The sequence below is a fragment of the Coenobita brevimanus genome, chromosome 59, assembly GCF_032717465.1.
Source record: "Coenobita brevimanus isolate Jiangsu-jjx chromosome 59, ASM3271746v2, whole genome shotgun sequence".
In the NCBI taxonomy this organism is placed as follows: domain Eukaryota; kingdom Metazoa; phylum Arthropoda; class Malacostraca; order Decapoda; family Coenobitidae; genus Coenobita; species Coenobita brevimanus.
Window position 1 is genome coordinate 13,697,820 of NC_137012.1, and position 16,546 is coordinate 13,714,365.

Sequence of the window (16,546 nt, forward strand, 5' to 3'; positions counted from 1 at the left end):
GCTTGGTCATCATTATGCGCTCATCTGTTGCACAGTCATGCTCTGTTCACCCTAGAAAAGCATCTTGTTGGAGTGCTTGTTCTTCTGCAGGTCCTGTGGTGTGGTCCAGTGCATGTCGTAGTGCTTGATCAGCATTGCAATGGTCAAGCTTTGCTCCATCTTCTCGATTACCTCCTTCTTCTTTTCCATGGAGAAAACAATACACCACTTAGCAGGTGGTGGAGGAGCCACGGAAACAACAACGTGGACCATACACAAGGCCAACAGGACCTGCGGCAGCGAGAGCACCACCACAAAAGTCACAAACTAGATTGTAGCACCAGTCGAGCAGGGCAGTACTCCCAAGGTGGATGGAAAGCTGATGACAGGGAGAGCTGGAGCTCCCGTTTCATCAGCCCTCAGGACTAGTTTCAGACCATCCCCCTTTGCTGAACTCTTTCAGTGTTCCAGTAACACAGAGAGTAGACCAGCATGCCCTCCAATACAAGTTTCTTTAACTGTGAACACTAATCTACATGCACAGTACACACTACACTTCCTTTTCAGAATTTTAAAAAAAATGGCATGGAATAACCAGGCCTCGGAGTCCCCAAGGGGGGGGGGGGACCATGTATGTCCCCATCTGCCCCTTTCCCGGTGACAACTCAGCGAGATGCCTGGAACCACTGTCTGACTCACTTCTTCATTTCTGCAACATTCGCGGCCTTTCATCCAACTTTCTCTCTGTCGAACATCACCTCTCCTCCTCTAAACCTCGCCTTCTCTTGCTGAAAGAGACTCATCTATCTGAGGCAACTGACAGCAAACCCTTTTTTGTTTCCTCCTACTTTCTCTATACTCATTTCAAAGCCAAAGGTGGCTGTTGTGTATATGTACGCAACGACTTATCTTGCTCTCATATTCCTAAATTTGATTCTTCTGAATCTTTACTCTCTGACCTCAGCTTTCCTGTCGTTCTTTGACTGATTATATCTGCGCTGTTTACTTATCTCCTAATTTTATTGACCATGAAAAATTCTTCAACTATCTTACTTCTACGATGGAACACATTCTATCCATTTCTCCTTTCTCTGAAATCTCCACTCTAGGAGATTTCAGTGTTCACCACCACCTTTGGTTCTCGTCTCCTTTCGCTGGTGCACCTGGTGAACAAGTCTACATCTTTTCTATCCATAATGACCAAGAGCAGCTTGTACAGCACCCTACCTGTACCCTTGACCTCCTTGGAAAGAGCTCCAACATACTTGACCTCTCCGTTGGGCTCCTCCGATCACAACCTTATTACCTTGACCTGTTCTATTGCTCCGGTATGGCCTGTGGACCCCCCAAAGAAACGTTGACTGTTGTACTTCGGAGCTGCAGATTGGGAGGCCCTCAGGCAGTATTTCTTTGATTTTCCCTGGAATGATTATATTGCTTCCATGGCCAGGAGCCATCTGAGTGTGCTTTGCACAGTATGATCATTCTCTCGGGCTTGGAAGCATACATTCCCTTCTCATATCCTTTGACTAATGCAAGAAAGCCTTGGTTTAATCATGCTTGTTCTAATGCTGTCCACAACAAGGAGAGGGCCTATAAGAGGTACCAGAGCCATCCCACCCCTGAATCACATCTAGTTTATGTTTCTGCCCGGAATCGTGCTAAGTCTGTTCTTCCCTCTGCAAAAAATAATTTCATCCGTACTAAATGAGGCCCCTAATAACATAGTGTACCAAACGCCACATGCTGAAAATGGAGAAAAACGCAGTTAAAGTTGCTTAACTTTCAAAATGCCATAACTTTAGAACTAGTGAATATTTTCTAGTGCTTTTTATTTTATATTTTATCTTGAAGTTCGTACTTTCACGTCACGCTAATCTTGGTAGAAGAGAAATTAGTAGCATTCTGAAAGGTACAACAACAGCTGTTTTTCTCCAGTGTGTTTATTGAGAGACAAAACGTACTCTCAGTAAGCATTTTTAACAATCAAACCAACCAAAGATATCAATGGGAAATGTTTACAAAAGCAAAATAGATGTATGTACAGTAATCCCTCTGATATCCGAACACCCAATATCCGAACATCCCCACTAACCGGACATAATCCTCCTGGGATCCAATATTCCCAAAATGGGCCAAAAACCGCAAAAAATTAAAAAAAAATCTGACTTTTTTCCCTCCCATAATTTGAAATTCCCACCTGGTGCCAAACAGCTGTTACACCATGGTCCCTTCACCCCTTCCTTCCTCCCCCTCCCCCCTCCCCTGTCAGGTTGCCATTTGGTATTTTTCATTACCAAGTGTGGGCCAATTTGGTAATGAAAAATTCGTTTGGTAATGAATTAGAATAATGCATTACCAAATGGATTTTTCACATGTATGAGGATACACAGGATGGAGATGGTGGATTGTTTGCTCTCTCTGATTAATCTGCTACCCTACATAGTGTGAAAATAATCAACATGGTGTTAGTTATAAGGAGAGTGATTACATGTATTTCCACTTGTATATATAATTAGTGAAGAATATATGCTAGCTTTACGAATTTGGTAATGAAAAGTTATATTTGACAATGAAAGTTGAGGAGATTGGTAATGTGGCTGTTGCGATCTGGCAACTCTGTTACCCCACCAACATCAACAGTCACAGTTTAACTCCGATGGAGAGCAGATACTCATAACAGTGCAAGCCACAGGTGCTTGTTTTTTGTGAATAAACAGTGAATAAACTGCAATATCTTGCCACTAGAACACACGGGAATTTACAGTGTTGTGCAGTGTTAAGAAATTAGAATTTAGAGTGCAGAGGATTAACTGTGGACTGCAAACTGGCGGTTCAAACCAGTCCAAGAGCAAGGGACTTGTAAGTACCCAGAATGTTTAATATTGTATAAACTCACCTCTAAAACCTCATTTTATGGTTCTTTTGCATTTATTTCAGTCTTTTATGTCCCTTATTGGTGTGATTTGGGTCTTAAATAGGTGCAATGCATGTCCAGAGGGAGTTGTATAGGTGTTTTTCAGAGTTAGGGTCCATAAGTACAAGTCCATAAGCTGGGGCCCAATAACCGGACAGGACCACTATCCGGACCTGCCTATGGCTCTATTGATCCGGATATTGGAGGGGTTACTACTATTTTCAGAAATTAAAAACCATTATAAAAAAAAAAAAAAATTCATTTTAGCCATTTGGGAATAATGGTAAGTTCCTTTTCTGTTATGAGAAGGACCAGCAGCTTTTTGCTCACTACTAGAGTCACTCATGTTCTCGAGACAATGAGAAAAAACACTATAACAGCTCTGAAAATAGCCAGTTAATCCAGGCATTGTTCTAGGCTGGCTGGTAAACAGAAAACTGTCTCATGTCATGACAGATTCCCAGATCACAGTTGCCAGTGTCTTGCTGAGCTCTCTGCCTTTCCCATTTTCTGTACATTATGGCTAACTTAACTGTGTCTTGCTGAGCTCTCTGCCTTTCCCATTTTCTGTACATTATGGCTAACTTACCCTTAAAATCATGCAATTTTATGCTAAAATATTCCATTATGTTACAATAATGATACAAATAATTAATAATGCTATGAAAAAAATGCATGGCTGTGAGCATAAAGTGATGCTAGTATCTGGTAACACCAGACAACACGTTGCTGGGAGGCACTTGGTACATGCTGTGACCAGCATGAAGGCTTGTCGACACACTGAGGTGAAGTGGGCAGTGAGACCATGTTACAGAAGGGGAATTTGAACCCTAATGCCAGTTGCTCTCTGTACCTCGTGGTTGCTCTCCACATCAAAGAGGGTTTGGGCTATATAGTGGTATACTTAACTAGGTTTCGCTTGCAGTGGCGCTTGGTACACTATGTTATTAGGGGCCTCAAATGCTCTCAACTCTCCAACTCGAATTCTTCCCGCTCCTTCTGGCACCTTGCCAAAAACCTTTCTAAGAACTTTACCTCATCATCCTTCCCGCCTCTTTTCTACTCTGATGGCTCTGTAGCTATTTCTTCTACTGATAAAGCAGATCTCTTTGCTCAGACTTTCTCCTCCAATTCCACCTTAGATGATTCCGGTGCTGTTCCTTCATCACTTCCCCCCTCAGACTTCCTCATGGCTGACATTAAAATTTCTTCTGCTGATGTATTTTCTGCCATCACTGGCCTCAATACTAATAAGGCATATGGGCCTGATGGAGTCCCTCCTGTTGTCCTCAAGAACTGTGCTTCTGTGCTTACACCTTGCCTAGGTAAACTCTTTCGCCTTTGTCTTTCAACTTATACCTTTCCTTCTTGCTGGAAGTTTGCTCTCATTCAACCAGTCCCAAAGAAGGGTGACCATTCCCAACCCTGTAACTATCGTCCAAATGTTTTAACATCCTGTGTCTCAAAAGTTTTCGAGTCATTTCTTAACAGAAAAATTTTAAAATGTCTTTCCTATCACAACCTTCTTTCTGATAGTCAGTATGGGTTCTGTTAGTGACGCTCCACTTGCGATCTTCTCACCTACCTTTCAGACTCCTGGTCATCCTCCTTTCGGGACTTTGGTGAAAGCTTTGCCATTGCACTTGACATCTCAAAGGATTTTGATCAAGTTTGGCATAAATCTTTAATTTCCAAACTGCCCTTTTACGGTTTTCATCCTTTTATCTGTGCCTCTATCTTTAGCTTCCTTTCTGGTCGTTCCATAACTGCTGTTGTAGACGGCCACCATTCTTCTCCAAGGTCTATCAACAGTGTTGTTCCTCAGGGCTCTGTGCTATCACCAACTCTTTTCCTTTTATGCATCAGTGACCTTCTAAGCTGTACATCTAACCCTATCCACTCGTACACTGATGAGTCCACGCTTCACCTTTCCATTCGGTTCTCGCAGCGTCCATCTCAGCAGTTACTTCAACGAACAAGGGATAAGACTATAGCACGCCTAATGTCTGATTTGGCTCGTATCTCTGACTGGAGTAAAAATAATCTTGTTGTTTTTAATCCATGAAAAACTCAGTTTTTACACCTATCAACCCGACACAATCTTCCACAGGAGTACCCACTAATGTTTAATGATATCCAGCTCAATCCTGCATCATCCTTGAACATGCTTGGGGTTTCATTCACTCAGGATTTATATTGCATCTCTTGTAAAATCTGCTTCCAAGAGATTGGGCATGCTAAGCCGACTCCCTACCTTCTTTACCCCTGCACAGTTGTTAACTTTATACACGGGTTTTATTTGCCCGTGTGTACAGTACATCTGTCATGTTTGGCGTGGCTCCCCACATACAGCTCTTCTCAATAGGATGGAATTAAAGGCTTTTCGTCTCATTAACTCTCCTGCTCTTACTGGCTCCCTTCAACTTCTGTCTCTTCGCCGCACTGTTGCATATTTACCTCTTTTCTGTCGCTACCTCAATGGTCACTGCTCCACTGAACTGTCTGTTTGCATCCCACCACCTCTACGATGACCCGTCTAGCAACAAACTCTCATCCCTTTTCTAACTCTCTAATGCAAGAGCTAACTGCTACTTCCAGTCCTTCATTTATGCAACAGGTGAACTCTGGAACTGTCTTCCTCTGTCTGTATTTCCTACTTCCTATGATCTCCACTCTTTCAAATGGAGTGTGTCCAGGCATCTCAAAATGAATGGATCTTGAATTTGGCTCTCTTTTGTATGTTTTTTTTTTTTTTTTTTTTTTTTTTTTTTTTTTTGAAGGAACGGTTTGCAGGCTCGTGGCCTTTGGTTCCTCTTTCTTCAAAAAAAAAAAAAAAATGGCCATCACGCAGAACTAGGGTCGAGTACAGTTATGAGTGTACTAGGGCACTGAGCACTAAGGGGCCACAAGCAGTCACAGCACTGTTGGTCGGCACCATATGCACAGTTGTAATTTCAGAATCTTAATAGGGCACTAGGACACAAAGCACTGAGAGGCCACAAACTTTGCAGCAACAGTGAGTGAGGTATAGGAGGCCACAGAGTAGAGTCACTGCTCGTTATACATTGAACCGGTATACGATGATTCGTTACAATGAGACCAAAAAAACAGTTACACCCCAAAATCTGATTTAAGTTGAATTACCTGCTATAACAATATTGCCATCGGAAAATTTCGTATGAAACGCCAGGCTCACGCAAGGCGACCGTCGCTTATCTCAGGCAAGATGGCGGCCCCAGCATGCAGAGCATTGTTTTGGTTTAGTTGCGCAGTTCTGCCACTCCTTCAGAGTCCTGTCTTTTCCACTCGTTCATGAGTGCCCCCCTGCTATCATCACCTCTCAGCCAAGCATCGTCCTTCTAGACGACAAGGACCGACACAGGAAGTGATTAAGGTGGGTTGTCATTGTTGTTTCAGTCTTGGATAGGTGACTTTGGGAAGTTGAGTTGACGTAACCCCCCTTTTATAATGTATTTCAATCTCCCAATTTACGATAAACTTGATGATGCGCTGCCTGAAAGCACGCACTTCCTCCACAAGTCCCAAGGGCCCCATCTCCCTGTCGCAGTCCGGGTGTTCCAGGTAGTCTAGGACGAACTCTAGGTGTTCCCGGAGTGCTCTCAGCTTGGGAATGGCTGGAGTTGTGTCATGCTGAGAGGAGTCCGCATCATCATCGCCTTCCTCGTTGTAATCTTCAAGCTTGGTACTGACACCTGCAACTGAAGACGCGATCTCGATATCAGACAATGTCTGATACCCAGGATTGCCCTCGTCGTCATCCAACCACTCACGAACATCGTCCACATCAACATCGTCGCCGTGCGTACGTAGCCGTGCATGGAAGTCATCCACGTCAAACCCTAGAAAATCATACTCCACATCCGTTCCGAGAAGCAGACGAGACCAACCATTTTCCAGAGTCTTCACAGGGACCTCCTTCCATACACTAGCCCAGTTGTACAGTGCAGACGATGTTGTAGCGGCGAAGGTTTTCCAAAGTCCGCTGGCCTCGTGTGTCCCGTCCCTCCCTGCGCTCGTCCTCGTCCTCGAGAACAACCATCACCTCGTCCAGGAACTTCCGTCGGTATAGGCGCTTTGTTGCCACGATCTTTCCTTGGTCCATTGGTTGGATGAGAGCAGTCGTATTAGGTGGCAGAAACATGCACCTAATCTGGCCATTCTCAGCCACCAAGTCCTTGTCGCACGGGTGGGCAGGTGCATTGTCAAGGAGAAGGAGGGCCTTTACCTGGTCGCGCGGGATTCCCAGTGTCTTCGTCTGGTAATTGATGACCTCCTTGATGAAGTGGCGGTGGAACCAGTCTTTGAAGATCACGGCTGTAAACCACGCCTTCAAAGAATGGTACCAGACGACAGGAAGGACATCCATCACCCCACGAAGACACCAAGGCTGCTTTGCACAGCCAACAACAACGGGCTTAAACCGGTGCATGCTGTTGGCATTGGCACAACACAAAGCAGATATCTGTTCTTTGGAGAGCTTGCGGCCAGGTACACGCTTCTCCGTCTCCTCGGCTAGAGTGTTCGTTGGCAAAGAGCGATAGAATAGACCAGTTTCGTCAGCGTTGTAGACTTGTCTGAGAGTGAGGCCCTCCTTGTTGATCAAGCCCTTCACCTTGTGCCGAAACTCGTCAACTCCATCCTCGTTAGCGTCCAAAGCTTTGCCATGAGCTTTATGGTTGGTAAGGCCATGCCTTAACTTGAACGGGAAGAGCCAACCCTGGGATGCCTTGAAGTCTAGGGCGTCATGAAGCCTGGCGAACTTCTCAGCAGCAGCCTTCAGCTCCATTCCACGTACCATCACACCAGCAGCACGTTGCTGTTGATACCAAATCAACGTGGAGCGGTCGATTTCAGAAAACTTGGGAGTAAACATCACCTTCCTCTCCACGTTGCGTTTGCTTCTCGACGAGAAGTCAGCCGTGTACTGCATGAGTTTGTCTCGGGATCTCTTAATATCAAACAAAGTAGATCGGGCCAGGTTGAACTCGCGGAGGATGCGGGAAGAAGACCGCCCCACATCTACTTTTTCCAATATCTCCCGTTTCTTCTCCAGAGTCAACACCACTCTCTTCCTTTTCTCAGGTGGCGGGGCCATCATCACACACACTAAGAGGAGGCACGAGAGCAGCAGGTAAGGCACCACCACAAAAGCGAGCACATGGGCAGCCATAACAACAAGTGTGCACTCGCGGCGAGAGAGACAGGTGGAAAGTGAGGAGGATGCAGCGGCGCTCTATCGGATGTCGGAGGAATGATGCGCCACGACAATGCTCTCCCGCTCCGTGCATGGCAAGTTCAAATTACGGGCGGGATTTTTTTTTTTTTTTTTTTTTTTTTTTTTTTTTGATCCTGGGACGATTATGTCCGGTTAGTGGGGATGTTCGGATATTGGGCGTTTGGATATTAGAGGGGTTACTTTTTCAAGTATGACCTGACGTAACCCTGTCGTATAACGAGTAGTGACTGGAAATCACAGTACGAGTGTTTTGCCAAAGTATGGTTGCAAGAGCAGAGTGCATACATACGTCTTCACTATACGAAATCCACCGGAGAGAATGAGAGAGCGACAGTAAGCTTGGCACACCGGATGGGCCCTCCTGCAAAGCATTCTGATTGACTGGCTCATTGAGGAGTTTTCCAGGATGCCGGTTGGTTACCGCCTTTGAGCCAGATGATATGTCTCACTGCTGGGTATTGCATAGGACCACCTGTTGCTTCTCATTTTGGCACTGGATACAGTATTGTGTTAAGCTGGGTGTTGCATTGATGGATAATTGAGTTTCCTTCATATTAAGTGCTAGCCATTGGAGGTTAGAGGAGAAATGTATCTCCAGTATTAGTTAAAGATGACGTAGGTGGTGGCAACCATCATCCACTCACTTGATGTTGTGCTGCCTACTTCTTCCTTCACCTTTATCTTTCATTTTCTGTCTGCTCTCTTCTCTTCCTCTTTCTCCCATCCTTCCTGTTACTTTTTGTTATTCTTATTTCCTTTTCAGGAAGCTTTACCTTGAGTGACAAGCCTAATGGTTTCCTGTAAGTGGGTGGTAACCATGTAACCAACCCAAACGTGTTCCCTATATGTCAACAAGTGGGTTGGCAGAGGGTTAGTTCCCCTTCTTGTAGAACAACTGCCATAACTCAAAGTCAAATGGCCACCCCTTGTGGGATTATGGCATCTGGCTATAGAATGATAGATAGAGTAACCTGCTGCCTTATAGTATGTAGTAGGTATAATAATTATTCCCAGTTATTATGCAAGATAAGCTTAGACTAGAATCGTCATATGTATTTACACTTACAAGATGTATATTATATACATACTAGTAGGGTTATGTGATGTTGCCCGGGCTAAAAAGGCAAACACTCTAATCCTGTTTGTTCTAGTTCAGTCTTTCTTTCTACTCAAGAAGACCATGTACCTCTTATGCTTTTGAAGAGGGCTTATAAGAGGTCCACGAACTTTCTGTTTCAGCTTTCACAGGCTAATGCACAGTGTTTGTGCGTGCTTGTTTACAATTACTGTTCTGGCGACCTCAGATGACCCCGGAGGTCAACCTCACGTAGTCTGTGTCCGAACTGGAGGTCATATGAGTCTCCATGCCAAAAATTAGGCTGCTGAGTCCAGTGGTTTGAGTGTGTATTGCCGGTGACCTCAAATGACCTCGGAGGTCAGCCTCACATTACCTATGTCTGAACTGGAGGTCATGAGAATCTCCATGCCAAAAATTGGGCTGCAGGGGTACCCAGCGTTGTCTGGGGCAAAAAGGCGAACACTCTACCAGTGACCTCATATGACCCAGATCTGAATTTTGACCCCCCTAAAACCATCCTTGGTTCACCCTGATTCAGAATATATATGAGCCTTGGGGTCTCTGGCCCATGGTTTGGGCATGATTGATGGACAGACAAACAAACAGACAATATGGCTCTTTTATATACTATATATATATAGATTTCAAGGTTGATCTTGTATCATCACAAATGAGTACAGTACACAGGAAGAACAACAAGCAATAGAAATTTAGGATTCAGACTCTGCTAAAATGCATTATTAATTTTTAGTCGCCTTTAGATTAGAAACTGTATTACACATTATATTTGTGGAGGACATTCTTCAGCTTCCAGTGAAAATTTATATAAAATTACCTGAATGTTTTCACATTGCTGGTAACTACTCTACCGTGAAATGAGGATGAGAGTAAAGTTTGGAGGAGAGGGAAAGGGAGTTGGAACACTTGAAGTAGGGGGAAGTGCTTTACCAGGGAACCAGTTCAGCGATCCCTTGGTTATCACACACGTGGTTATAGTGATTTTCGTTATCACTGCAAGATTAAACTTTGCATTCCTGCCATTATCACACATTTGAGGAAAAAAAACTTTGCCATCATGCACCTGATCTGGTGTCTGCCAGCAGTAATGGTGCAGAGTTTGCAGTTTCTGATGGTTTTGAGGCATTGGAATATGAGTACCTACTCAAGGAGTTAATCCCAGGTTGTGGAAACTGCTAATACTTGACATTTGAGCCCGAGAATCCCTTACCTCAAGCCCACCTAAGGTCTCTGTATGGTACGTATTTCTTATTGTGCCCGTTCCATCATTTCCTAGTAACCTAACCATGCCTGTGTGCATTTTTGATACTTACCATAACAGTATGTATGTATGTAGTGGGTCTATACTGTATTTTTGTAAAAGGGAATATTGAGGTTTGCTAGTGGGGTGCCTAGTACCAATTAGGGTAAATCACATAGGTTCTGTGCTTTCATTATTTCGCAATGTTGTTATCATGTACAAGGTGCGGTACCAATTATGCTTGATATCCAAGAATCATTGTATGTGGTGTTGGGACCTGTACTGTTTCTTTACACTGAGACTCCAAGGTGTCTTTGTCAGGCCCTGACTTAGTGTAACTGATGAACCAGGGCAGGTATATAACAAATGTGGTCTTGTAAATTAAGATGACTCTTGCATCTTGTATATAATAAACTTTCAGATTTAGCAACCCAATATTTCTCACAATTCGTTCATTTTAGGAGGGTTACTGGCTAAAAAAGAAAAAAATTAAAGCTCATCTGAAGGAGGAAGTTATTGAATTTATAATTTCTTCCTTGACAACTGTGCTAGAAGGCTACTATCAAGCATAAATAATTAGTACAGTACTGTATTCCATAAGAAGTGTAGTGCCACAGTAAGAGTCACTTTACTTTAGAAAATCAATATACTTTTCCATTGTGTTATACAAGGAGGGGAATCACATGACAAACTGTATTAAGGATGATGGGCTTTGAAACCTACACATAACACACCAGGTTCAACCTTTCTTAGTTTACCCAGTGCTTTGGAAATTTTCTAGTTATGCTGCCACATTTTATTTATCTATCTCTTTATGTTTCCGGAGCTTTACAGTGATCAGTTATTAATGTCAGGTGTTGAAAGTTCATTACCAGTCAGAGGAATGAAAAATTTCATCCTCACCTAAATTTCCACTAAAATATTGGGTGGGGAAGACTGTCACTTAGTCTGTTGAAATTTACCACATTTCCATCCACTTACTATTGAAGCCTTTAGATTTTTGGAGCCACCACACAGGCAGTCTGCTGAAATGATATTTAATAACTACTATTATTTATTCACAGGTTTTCTTAATTTTCATATAAAAGAGAAGCATGGCTGAGAAACATACCTAGTTTCTCTCATCCTAGGGATATTAAACAGCAAAGAACAGTGATAAGTAAAACAGGTAAAGCATTAGGGGAAATTTTTCCCTTAGTTTGACACAACTGTTTCCCACAGATTTATTTGTGTTGAGCAAAGAGAATGTATACACCTGTGGGAGAGCGTGGTGGAGGGGGAGCAACCACCACTCCAGCCAGCTACACTTCAGCTAGTGCCAGGGTTGCTGCTCGCAGACGCAGTGCTGGAGTCTTTACCTCCTCAGCCAGACCTTCACCCTTCAACACACCAGGGTAGAGTACTCTTTAATACTGTATGTCACAATTGTGTCCAGTCAGAGTTACATGTCCTGTATGAATATCCTTTCCACAGTATGAATCAGACTTGGAGTTGAGGCTAAGCCTCTAGCCTTGAGGTTGAGGCTCAGGCTTTTAGAAAATCTTGAGGATGAGACCGACATTTCAACGGGCTTTGAGGCGGAGGTTGTGGCCCGTCAGGGGAGAACTTGCGAGGCCAAAGCATATACAGACATACCCTGGTTTAACGATGTAATTGGTTTGGCAAAACCCCATCGTTAGGTGGGATATTGTATATCGGGGTACTTTTAACATGTAAACCAACGTGGAACGTTTACCAGCCTTGGTTTTCCCCCCAAGCCAAGCCCAGAACCCACCCAAATGAGCCCAAAAACAAATTTAAAGCCAATCTAAATGGCATAACAGCTGTCAGGGAAGCTAACCTAAGCCTAACACCTGTCAGTGTCTCACTAAAACCAACAAAGAATATCTGAAAATCATCAAATATAAGTCTGGAAGAAATCAAGCTTAGTAAACTGTACCCCAAAAGGACAATGTCATCCCACCTATGGCTAAAACACATTAATCTAAGTCTAAAAACAGTTTATAAATAATCCTAAACGCACAATTTTAGACTAAGATATCATCAAAATTGGTTTTAAAAAATAAAAACATCGTTAAACCGGGTTTATATGGTTATAAAAAATACATTTGTCAATATGATTTTTTTTATTTCTTGTACTGTATCTTATGTGAGAAGAGCAGACACACGTTGCCAGAGATGAGGTAGAGGAGGAGAACACACACTAAAATCCTTCAGAGTCTTGCAACCTGTGGAGGATGGTGTGGGTAGGTGTGGGCCGAGTGGGGAACGCAGGAGGTAGGAGGGAGGTAGGGGGATCCTGATTGGTTGGGTGGCTGGGAGAGCGAGACAGGCGAAGCGTGACTGGTGGGCGATGACATCAAGTATTGTGAGGCAGTGCTACGTACACCGCGTCACAGCCTGCCCAATTCAAATTACCACATTACGCTAACATGCCCACATTAGAATGTTTATTTCCTTCCACAAAATCATGCTGCATTAGAGCAATATCATATTACAGCAAACCGCATTAGGCAAGGACAGACTGTGTATATATATATATATATATATATATATATATATACAGTATATATATATATATATATATATATATATATATATATATATATTTGTATATATATATACAGTATATATATCTATCTATCTATATATGTATATATATATATATATATATATATATATATATATACAGTATACAGTAATCACTCTAATATCCGGACGCCCAATAACCGAACATCCCCACTACCTGGACCTTATCGTCCTGGGATCAAACATTCCCAAAATGGTCCGAAAATCCAAAAAAAATGGGGAAAAAAAATCGATTTTTTGCCGTCTGTAATTTGAACTTGCCGCGCGCGCCGCGTGAGAGCATTGTTTTGGTTCGTCATTCCTCCGATGTCCGATAGAGCGCCGCTGCATCCTCCCCACTTCCCGCCTGTTTCTCACCGCGACAAGACCTATGCTGTTCGCCATGGCTGCCCACGTGCTCGCTTTTGTGGTGGTGCCATACTTGCTGCAAGGCCTCCTGCTGCTCTCTGCCCTACTCTTAGTGTGTGTGATGATGGCCACGCCTCCTGAGAAAAGGAAGAGAGTGGTGTTGACTCTGGAGAAGAAACGGGAGATATTGGAGAAGGTTGATGCGGGTTGGTCTTCCTCACGCATTCTCCGCGAGTTCAACCTGGCCCGGTCGACTTTGTTCGATATCAAGCGTTCCCGAGACAAGCTCATGCAGTACATGGCTGACTTCTCGTCGAGAAGCAAACGCAACGTGGAGAGGAAGGTTATGTTTACCCCCAAGTATGCAGAGATCGACCGCTCCACGTTGATTTGGTATCAACAGCAACGTGCAGCTGCTGTGATGGTACGTGGAACGGAGCTGAAGGCTGCTGCTGAGAAGTTTGCAAGGCTTCACGACGCCCTTGACTTCAAGGCATCCGAAGGTTGGCTCTTTGCGTTCAAGTTACGACATGGCCTTACTAACCGTAAAGCACATGGCGAAGCATTGGACGCTAACGAGGATGGAGTGGACGAGTTTCGGCACAAGGTGAAAGGCTTGATCGACAGGGAGAGCCTCACTCTCGGTCAAGTCTATAACGCTGACGAAACTGGCCTATTCTATTGCTCGATGCCAACGAACACTCTGGCCGATGAGACGGAGAAGCGTGTACCTGGCCGCAAGCTTTCTAAGGAACGGATATCTGCTTTGTGTTGTGCCAATGCTAACGGCATGCACCGGCTTAAGCCCGTTATTGTTGGCCGTGCAAAGCAGCCTCGGTGCCTTCGTGGGGTGATGGATGTCCTTCCTGTCGTATGGTACCATTCTTTGAAAGCATGGTTCACAGCTGTGATTTTCAAAGACTGGTTTCACCATCACTTCGTCAAGGAGGTCATACATTACCAGACGAAGACACTGGGAATTCCTCGCGACCAGGTAAAGGCTCTCCTTCTCCTCGACAATGCACCTGCCCACCCGTGCGACAAGGACTTGGTTGCTGAAAATGGCCGTATTAGGTGCATGTTTCTGCCACCTAATACGACTGCTCTCATTCAACCAATGAACCAAGGAGTGATCGTGGCAACAAAGCGCCTGTACCGTCGGAAGTTCCTGGACGAGGTGATGGTTGTTCTTGAGGACGAGGACGAGTCAGGGAAGGACGTGACACTCGAGGCAAGCGGACTTTGGAAAACCTTCGCCGCTACAACATCAAGTCTGCGCTGTACAACTGGGCTAGTGCATGGAAGGAAGTCCCTGTGAAAACTCTTGAAAATGGTTGGTCTCGTCTGCTTCTCGGAACAGATGTGGAGTACGATTTCCTAGGGTTTGACGTGGATGACTTCCATGCACGGCTACGTACGCACGGCGACGATGTTGATGTGGACGATGTTCGTGAGTGGTTGGACGACGACGAGGGCGATCCTGGGTATCAGACGTTGTCTGATATCGAGATCGCGTCTTCGGTTGCTGGTGTCAGTCCCGAACTTGAAGATTCCGACGACGAAGGCGATGATGATGCAGACTCCGCTCAGCAGGACACTACTCCAGCCATCCCCAAGCTGAGCGCACTCCGGGAACATCTAGAGTTCGTCCTAGACTACCTGGAACACCCGGACTGCGACAGGGAGATGGGGCCCTTGGGACTCGTGGAGGAAGTGCGTGCTTTCCGGCAGCGCATCATCAATCGCCAGAATCGTCAGTCCTTGCGTCAGTCAACGATTGACAGTTTTTTCAGGCCCGTGACCCCCGCTGTGCCAAGCCCTGGTTCCACTCCATTGCCTCCCCAAGACAGGCCCTCATGCTCCGAGCCACAGCCCAGCACATCAGCTACAGTGGAGTCACCGCTCGACGTGAGTTTGCGGCTGTCTTCAGAGTCTTCTGTAGTCGGTACGCCATCACCACGACCCACCGATGCACCCCTTGGACGCCTGCCAGTGATACTCTCGGGCTCTGACAGTGAATAAACAGCAAGAACTTCTCCACTAGACCACACGGGAATTTTGAGTGTTGTGCAGTGAAAAAAACGGTGTATTGTGTTAAGGTTTTCAAGTTGGGAGAAAAGACTAAGTAGAAAAGAAATTTAACGTAACTAACCTTCTTTGTTTTGGCTTTGGAAAATTTAAAAAACTGGGGAAAAGTTAATGTGCAACACTTAAATTAAACTGGAACATTATTTGGACTAAAGTGAACACTGTGAAAAGAACGGACTTCTGTGTGTTAGTGACTAAGTTCAGTGCAAGACTTCAGGAAGAGTGTAGTGCAAGTGCTTCAGGAAATCGTTCTTACTGTCAGAGTCCGAGAGGAGGCGGTTATTCATCGAGGTGGCCAGGGACTTGCTGTAAGTAGCCAGAATGTTTCATGTTGTACTATTTTCCATACTATATTTACCAGAATGTTTCATATTGTATATTTTTCCATACTATACTTACCAGAAAGTGTCATACTGTACTTCTTTCCATACTATACTTACCTCATGCATGTGCAGTAGGAATGTGTTTTTCAGAGTTCGGTTAGGTTCGGTTAGGTTAGGTTAGGTTCGGTTAGAGTCCATAAGTACCAGAATGTTTATTAATGTATGAACATACTTCTAAACCCACATTTTTTGTTTCTTTTGCATTTATTTCAGTCATTTAATAGGTGCTATGCATGTCCGGAGGGAGTTGTATAGGTGTTTCTCTGAGTTAGGGTCCATAAGTACAAGTCCATAAGCTGGGGCCCAACATCCGGACGAAACCAATATCCGAACCTACCGATGGCTCTATTGATCCGGATATTGGAGGGGTTACTGTATATATATATATATATATATATATATATATATATATATATATATATATATATATATATATATATATATGTATATATATATATATATCTATCTATCTATATCTATATCTATATATATATATATATATATATATATATATATATATCTATCTGACGAAGAGAGTGTATGTGAGTGAGGTGGAGGGGGGAAGAGGAAGGGGGAGGCCGAGGATGAGATGGAGGGATGGGGTGGAGAGGTATATGAGAGAGGGGGGTGTGAGTTGGGAGCAGGGCAG

At 44.1% G+C, this 16,546-nt stretch overlaps 1 protein-coding gene across 1 annotated transcript in view; it reads left to right on the top strand.

Annotated features, from left to right (window-relative positions):
- Window positions 1–11,734: 11,734 nt before the first annotated feature.
- Window positions 11,735–16,546, top strand: part of Nup133 (nuclear pore complex protein Nup133) — a 600,491-nt gene continuing 595,679 nt past the window's right edge. Inside the window, exon 1 of the mRNA XM_080274695.1 lies at window positions 11,735–11,883. Coding sequence (XP_080130821.1) covers window positions 11,735–11,883 — 149 coding nt within the window. The remainder of the gene's footprint in view (window positions 11,884–16,546) is intronic.